The sequence below is a fragment of the Odontomachus brunneus genome, unplaced genomic scaffold, assembly GCF_010583005.1.
Source record: "Odontomachus brunneus isolate Ranch 3 - 2012 unplaced genomic scaffold, Obru_v1 Obru_scaffold_276, whole genome shotgun sequence".
Lineage (NCBI taxonomy): Eukaryota > Metazoa > Arthropoda > Insecta > Hymenoptera > Formicidae > Odontomachus > Odontomachus brunneus.
The window spans coordinates 208009-216125 of NW_022639726.1; the positions used below are offsets into that span (position 1 = coordinate 208009).

General features: G+C 31.7%; 2 protein-coding genes across 4 annotated transcripts; both read right to left on the reverse strand.

Annotated features, from left to right (window-relative positions):
- Positions 1–241: 241 nt before the first annotated feature.
- On the reverse strand, positions 242–3339 carry LOC116853080. 3 transcript variants are annotated; one of them, XM_032833951.1, is made up of 6 exons: positions 3097–3339; positions 2698–2993; positions 1941–2034; positions 1116–1171; positions 687–807; positions 242–536 (listed from the first exon to the last, which is right to left on the reverse strand). In XM_032833951.1, the coding sequence occupies exons 2-6, from the start codon at positions 2737–2739 to the stop codon at positions 451–453; spliced, it is 399 nt and encodes a 132-aa protein (XP_032689842.1). In that variant the 5' UTR covers positions 2740–2993; positions 3097–3339; the 3' UTR covers positions 242–450. The 3 variants fall into 3 exon arrangements, with proteins under 3 accessions (XP_032689842.1, XP_032689841.1, XP_032689843.1); XM_032833950.1 differs by having other exon boundaries at positions 2698–2802; positions 3097–3336; XM_032833952.1 differs by having other exon boundaries at positions 1116–1165; positions 2698–2802; positions 3097–3291.
- An 878-nt stretch (positions 3340–4217) lies between these two features.
- On the reverse strand, positions 4218–8117 carry LOC116853079. The gene is made up of 5 exons (XM_032833949.1): positions 8016–8117; positions 5960–6053; positions 5120–5169; positions 4669–4789; positions 4218–4522 (listed from the first exon to the last, which is right to left on the reverse strand). Exons 1-5 carry the CDS (start codon positions 8055–8057, stop codon positions 4428–4430), a joined length of 402 nt encoding a protein of 133 aa, XP_032689840.1. The 5' UTR covers positions 8058–8117; the 3' UTR covers positions 4218–4427.

Sequence of the window (8117 nt, forward strand, 5' to 3'; positions counted from 1 at the left end):
CGATGAAATCTTGCTATATTTATTCAAGAGAATATTTTTTGCTTATCTTGATAGGAATTCAGTAAGTGTGATCTAACGTTTATTTAGCTGAATTCCATTTCATTTAATTTATCCCATATTTACATGAAATGAGAATTATATATAATATTATCTTCAGTCTCATTACTCGAGTATTATCCTGTGAAAAAATTAAATTAACCCGCAAACCTAATATAAAAAGACGTGCTAAGAACAAAATACATTTTTATAGAACAACTATATTTTATTGAAACACATTTTATACAATTATTACAGAAATACTGTTGAATTGTATGGTCATGGTACTAATTTGTTATAGATAATACAGTTAGATAAATAGTTGCAACAGTATTAGAAAAAGTTTTACAGAATATCCGATAAAGAATGAAAACAGATTTTGTATATTGTATAAAGCGAAATTATCAATCCACATCAAACATAAAGATTACATACAATCGGTCCGAAGCAGCTAAAAACATACGTCAGCTTAAGCGTGGAAGTAAATCCCAGAATGTCCGCTAGGAAATAAATTATTAAATGAAAATTGAATATTTGATATGAAAGAATTCATTTTGAAGAATATCATTATTCCTCTAATAGTATTTTAATTTCATTATAACACACACACACACACACATACATAGGCATGCATAGAAATAATCGAGTACCATTACTGCAGCAAATGTCGAATACATGCCATGAAGATTCTACTTCACTTTCATTGGGAGTGACGTCTGTTATAAATTTACGCATTGCATCTTGTTGCATCACGCCTTCATTGTCAAAAATCTGAAATAGATGAGTCCGATTACTTCGTATGCTTCGTTTTATTAAAACATTCTTCGAAGAGTATTGTAAAATGATAACTGGCAATATATAGATGATCTTCTTTCTTTAGAATATAATAATTAATTAATATTAAATTGTGCGTCTTAATACTGATATTGTGATGTATACTTCAGCTAAATTAGTTTTATATTGTATAACAAACTTTCTCATAGTATTGTTATTGGTTATTGATGTGACGATCATTTTAATTATAATCTGCAAAGTGTAAGTAGCATCTCACTTTTTACATTAAATACAAATATACGTACTTGGCCGTCCATCTGCAATGCACAAATAATCAATTCGGGACTGAGTCTCGCTGAAACTCAAAAATTAATCAATAAAGCAGAGATTTAGGGATTTTCTTTTGTAATGCCAGCTCTTACGCAAAGCAATCCGATGTATTGATAAGTATGTCCTTACTTTGTTTACTCGGAACACGAAACTATCGAGCAATTACGAAGCAGATATGAAATATTATTTACAATATAAGACGTAAGTAACTTCATATAATAGAGAAGCAAAGTTAGAACAATTCTGGTTTTGTTTGTCTAATTATAAAGTAATTGCTAATAAGATTATTATTTTGTTATGCAAAATTATATTTTTCTTTTGTAAACTCATATGAATATTTGAAAAAACAACTTTCAGTTGAGAGATCGCCTATAATTTTTTCAGTATAAATTTTTCTAATAATAAATCTTTCTATATTAATATATCTTTTGAATGAACTAGAAATTATTTAATAATACGATTTAATAGAACAATTAACAAGTCAAATAGCTAATTACGTTGCATAAATTGCTTTTTATTAGCTTAAGTTCTTACGCTTTTTTGCGAGAACGGTAACGATTCTAGATATAAGTTTCTGCGTTCAATGTGTATTACAACGTAAATAGAGGTCGAGTCTCTATTATTATGTTTTTTTATAGATGTTCGTCTCAAGTGTTTCCTAGCGTCTTGTTTTAGAACAAATTTAATACTACGGGTTCCCTAACTCGGACTATATTTATTTGATTGTATTGAAGTTTATTGTTTATAATTTTACAATTTTTTATTACACTTCTTTGAGTGTAATAAATTTTAATACTCACAAGTTATAAGTGTTTCGTTTAGTGTTTCGCTGCATTTATAAAGGTACGTAAAGAATTCTACAACACGTTCGAAATCGTAAGCGTAACTAACCACCTGAAAGAATTGATCATACCAAAATAACAAACAATGATTGTTTTATCTTCAATTAAAAATTGTGTGCAATATCGATGTTCAACGTTGAAAACTCTGGTGAACTTTTCATTTGCAAGTAACTAATTTCACTACAAGCTGTTATACTTTTTCCTATTCCCGACAATAGTAACACAATCTCTTACAGTGTAAACTACATAAATACGAACAGTTAAAAAGAGAGGGAAATCATTGAATTATTATTTAAGTACGGATTGAATTTTTGTTATATTGCAAACTTAAACTCTACTTTTATAAACTAAACACATGATTTGAACAAATACATGGAAAAAAAACTTCGTTCTTGTAACTGAGTGGGGACAACCAGGCGGAAAGTTCAATGACGAGAAATAAGATTTCCGTTATTGTGTGTGTGACTAGAGACATTCGTCTGGAAATTTAGTTGCAATAAAACTCGGTTGAGATAACTGAGAGCAAATGGCTGAGCAAAAATCTTTTACAAGAATCTTTCTACTACTAAGGAACTACGTTTCTACCAAGTTTTTTTATCTAGTTCCTAGGTAACATAAAATTCAGTTGCACTAACGAAGTTGTTTCTTTCCTGTATGATATTTTTATCAAGTTCATAAAACTTAAAAAAAAATTCACTTGTTGATTACCACTTACTATAATGGCCAGTAAACACCCAATAATCTCTAAGATCTTCATTCTTTTTTCATATACACGAGGAAGAAAGTATAGGTGCCAGAAGTTTTAGTTGTATAGTGTCTTCTGTCGAAGAATTGCGTAATTTATAGGAGACTCACTGTTATAAGCATGCGCATTATCTAATTTACTATACTAGTTATTCTTAACTTAAATGAGATATTAAAATATGATGCTGATATTATAGGAACTAAGGCGGGAATCGAATCCCCTTTTGTTTTCCAGGTGACTGCTCTTAGAGTAAGTTCCACAAACATCTGTTTAATTTTAACTACCGGTTATGTCCCAATAGTGATTGGTTAATTCTAATTACCTCTTAATTATAATAATTAATTAATTCAATTGTTGCATGTCACCTACCGTAATGGCCAGGACACATACAATGACCACGAGTCTTTATCGTCTGGATCGTTTTTGTAGAGCTAGCACTGCTAACAAATTCGATTGCCACATATTTTATTTGTATTTCGCATCATAAATAAACCGCATATTTATAAACGATTTGTATTTACAAGTCAGCGTATTATTTTGTATCTATCATTATATTAGAAAACGGTCTCTTTGTATAAAATATATTTTTTTGCAAATCTTTTGCTAATAAGATGTTATTAAGTTACATTTAAAACTTAATATTTTTGTATGTGTTCCATAAAATTGTGATTAACTCTTTTCACATTATATGATTAAATGTTTAATAGTTTCGCGAAACAACTACTGTGAATACAACCTGTAAAGCAAAAGTAGCACCTCAAGGATGTACGCATGTATCTACATTAAAATTTTATCTTTTTTCTTTCGTAACTCTTTCCTTTTGTAAACAATATCGAAGTATGTCCGGTTGTATCTAGATTATTTTTTGTAATCACATAACTAACGGAATAATTTTTAATATTAATATATTTTTGAATTTTGATGAAATGGGTAAAAGAACACGAAAACGATTAACCCCGTTTTTGCAGATAGATATCTCTTACTACTTTTTATGTTTTTTATGTTTCTTATTTTTTATATCTTTTAATACTTCTTATTCCTTATATGTATTTTTAATGATTATTACATATATTCTCTATATTTTTTTGATATTAATTATTTATGTAAACGGTGCTATTCCTTTTGTCATACAGGACTCAGATATTTTAACCACGCAATCGCGTTAGAAGATGTTGTTACAGCAAGACAGTGGAAAAATGTTAAAGAAATTTGAATTGCGCGACCGTTATGTTATTCTCTTGTTTCCTTAATTTACCTGATATTCGGAAAAAGTGTTTATTTTCGTGTTTGAGTGGAATTCCACAAATAGTAAAAAGTGACTCAAGCGAGCCGTCTTATAAATTTTATTCCCTAGCATTAATATAATATTTACTTTAAATGAGAATTATATATAATATTATCTTCAATCCCATTACTCGAGTATTATCCCGCGAAAACATTAAATTAACGCGCAAACCTAACATAAAAAGACGTGCTAAGAACAAAATACATTTTTATAGAACAACTATACTTTATTGAACCACATTTTATATAATTATTACAGAAATACTGTTGAATTGTGTGGTCATGGCACTAATTTGTTATAGATAATAAAGTTATATAAATAGTTGAAACAATATTAGAGGAAGTTTTACAGAATATCCGATGAAGAACAGATTTTGAATGAAAACAGATTTTGTATATTGCATAAAGCGAAATTATCAATCCATATCTAGCTTAAAGTTAGACACAATCGGTATGATGCAGTTATAAACATACGTCATCTTAACCATGGAAGGAAACTCCAGAGAGTCAGCTAGGAAACAAATCATTAAATGAAAATATTATATTTGATATGAAAGAATTCATTTTGAAGAATATTATTATTCCTCTAATAGTATTTTAATTTCATTATAACATACACACACACATTCATAGGCATGCATAGAAATAATCGAGTACCATTACTGCAGCAAATGTCGAGTACATGCCATGAAAATTCTACTTCACTTTCATTGGGGGTGACGTCTGTTATAAATTTACGCATTGCACCTTGTTGCATCACGCCTTCATCGTCAAAAATCTGAAATAGATGAGTCCGATTACTTCGTATGCTTCGTTTTATTAAAACATACTTCGAAGAGTATTGTAAAATGATAACTGGCAATATATAGATGATCTGCTTTCTTTAGAATATAAGAATTAATATTAAATTGTGCGTCTTAATGCTGATATTGTGATGTATACTTCAGCTAAATTAGTTTTATATTGTATAATAAACTTTTTCATAGTATTGTTATTGGTTATTGATGGGACCGTCATTTTAATTATAATCTGCAAAGTATAAGTAGCATCTCACTTTTTACATTAAATACGTATAATACGTACATTAAGTACGTATATTTATACGTACTTGGCCGTCCTTCTGCAATGCGCAAATAAACAATTCGGGACCGGGACTCGCTGGAACACAAGAATTAATTAAAACGCAGAGATTTAGAGATTTTCTTTTGGAATGCTAGGTCTTACGCGAATCAATCCGATGTATTGATAAGGATGTCCTTACTTTGTTTACTCGGAACACGAAACTATCGAGCAATTACGAAGCAGACATGAAATATTATTTACAATATAGAACGATAAGTAACTTCGCTAAATAAGGAAGCAAAGTTAGAACAATTCTGGTTCTGTTTGTCTAATTATAAAGTAATTGCTAATAAGATTATTATTTTGTTATGCAAAATTATATTTTTGTTTTGTAAACTCATATGAATATTTATAAAGAACAACCGTCAGGTGAGAGAGCGCCTGTAATTTTTTCAGGATAAGTTTTTTTCTATCTTTCTATATTAATTAAAAATCTTTCTATATTAATATATCTTTTGACTGAACTAGAAATTATTTAATAATACGATTTAATAGAACAATTAACAAGTCAAATATTTAATTGCATTGCATAAATTGCTTTTTATTAGCTTAAGTTCTTATGCTTTTTTGCGAGAACGGTAACGATTCCAGATATAAGTTTCCGCGTTCAATATGTATTACAACGTAAATAGAGGTTGAGTCTCTATTATCATGTTTTTTTATTGATGCTCGTCTCGGAGTTTCTTAGCGTCCTGCTTTGTAATAAATTTAATACTCTGGGTTCCCGAACTTGGATTATATTTATTTGATTGCATTGAAATTTATTATTAATAATTATACCACTTTTTATGACATTTTTTTGGGTGCACTAAATTTTAATACTCACCAAGTACGAGTGTTTTGTTTAGTGCTTCACTGCATTCACCAAGGTATCTTTTGAATTGTACAGCACGGTAGGAATCGTAAGCGTGACTAACCACCTGAAAGAATTGATCGTACCAAAACGTACAATAATTGTTTTATCTTCTATTAAAAATTGTGTGCAATATCGATGTCCAGCATTGGAAACTCTCTGACGAACTTTCCATTTGCAAAAAGTAGCAAATTTCAACAGTAGCAAATTTCAGCAAAAGTATAACAAGCTGTTATATTTTCTCCCATTCCCGTCAATAGTAACACAACCTCTTACAGTGTAAATTACGTAAATACGAACAGTCAAAAAGAGAGGGAAGTCATTAAATTATTATTTAAATACGGATTGAATTTTTGTTATATTGCAAATACAAACTTAAACTCTTCCTTTATAAACTAAATATTAGGTGTACAACTTTGCTTCCGTCGTTTTTTTTCCGAAATTCGAGGCTTTGTTGTAAAAATTGGTTATACATTTATGATTCAAAGTATTGTCCATCGCTGGCCACTACTTTCTCCCATCTTTCGGACAGCGTACGAATCCCGCGTCGAAAAAATTGGTCATCTTTTGAGGCGATCCACGAATCGATCCAATTTTTTATTTCTTCATAAGACCGAAAGTGCTGGTCAACCAGGCCGTGTGCCATTAATCGAAACAAGTGATAGTCAGAGGGAGTAATGTCTGGAGAATACGGCGAGTGGGGTAGGACTTCCCATTTTAACGTTTCCAAGTATGTCTTGACCACTTTCGCAACATGGGATCGAGCATTGTCATGCTGCAAAATCACTTTATCGTGTCTCTCGTTGTGTTGCGGCCGTTTGTCTTTCAATGCTCGGCTCAAATGCATCAATTGCGTTCGATATCGATCGCCTGTGATTGTTTCAGTTGGTTTTAACAGCTCATAATACACTACGCCGAGCTGGTCCCACCAAATACAGAGCATGACCTTGGAGTCGTGAATATTCGGTTTGGCCGTCGACGTGGAAGCATGGCCGGGAACTCCCCATGATTTTCTGCGCTTGGTGTTATTGTAATGAACTCATTTTTCGTCTCCATTAACAATGCGATGCAGAAATCCCTTCCGTCATTGCCTTTCAAGCAGCTGTTCACAAGCAAACAAACGCCGTTCAACATCTCTCGGCTTCAATTCGTACGGCACCCAATTTCCTTGCTTCTGAATCATTCCCATGGCTTTGAGGCGTTTTGAAATGGCTTGTTGAGTTACTCCCAATGATCGTGCCAATTCTTCTTGATTTTGACACGAGTCTTGATCAAATTATGCCTCCAATTCTGCATCTTCGAAAACCTTCTCCCTTCCACCGCTATGCCGGTCTTCGACGTCAAAATCACCTTTCTTGAAGCGTTGAAACTACTCACGACATGTTCTTTCACTAATAGCGGCCTCACCATAAGTATTTGAGAGCATTCGATGAGTCTCAGCCGCAGATTTCTTCATATTGAAGCAGAAAATAAAACCTCTCGCAAATGAGGAAAATTTGACTCGTAAACTGATATTTTCAATCGTCAATAACTTTATGATGCAGACACAAATCGACTAATGTTTCTATGGGGTTATGTTGACAGATGCCCAAGTTTATTGTATGACGTCTATGATCTATTTATTTCGACCACCACTTATCGCTAAAGCCATCTATAGGAAAACGGAGGAAGCAAAGTTGTGCACCTAATACATAATTTGAACAAATACATGGAAAAAAATTTGGTTCTGTTGAAAGAGTGGGCGGAACCAGGCGAAAAGTTCAATGACGAGAAATAAGATCTCCGTTACTGTGACTAGAGACATTCGTCTGCACATTTAGTTGCAACAAAACTCGGATGAGATTACTAAGAGCAAATGGCTGAGCAAAAATATCTTACAAAAATCTTTCTGGTTCTACTATAGTGTTTTCCATCTGCTTTCCAGATAACAAAAATTTCAATTGCCCTAACGGAGTTGTTTCTTTGGTGTACGATATTTTTATTGAGTTTATAAGATTTTCAAAAAATTCACTTGTTGATTACCACTTACAATAATGGCCAGTAAACAACCAATAATCTCCAAGGTCTTCATTCTTTTTTCATATACACGAGGAAGAAAATATAGGTGCCAGAAGTTTTAGTCGTACAGTGT

Bases quoted from the DNA above. Each gene is read 5' to 3' on its own strand.
- LOC116853079 (XM_032833949.1), bottom strand. From the start codon at position 8,057: ATGAAGACCTTGGAGATTATTGGTTGTTTACTGGCCATTATT. The intron at 5,170-5,959 runs GTGAGTATTAAA...CTTGTGTTCCAG, and splicing joins AAACAAAACACTCGTACTTG to CGAGTCCCGGTCCCGAATTG. The intron at 4,790-5,119 runs GTACGTATAAAT...CATCTATTTCAG, and splicing joins CATTGCAGAAGGACGGCCAA to ATTTTTGACGATGAAGGCGT.
- LOC116853080 (XM_032833951.1), bottom strand. From the start codon at position 2,739: ATGAAGATCTTAGAGATTATTGGGTGTTTACTGGCCATTATA. The intron at 2,035-2,697 runs GTAAGTGGTAAT...CAATTCTTTCAG, and splicing joins GGTGTTTACTGGCCATTATA to GTGGTTAGTTACGCTTACGA. The intron at 1,172-1,940 runs GTGAGTATTAAA...TTAATTTTTGAG, and splicing joins AAACGAAACACTTATAACTT to TTTCAGCGAGACTCAGTCCC.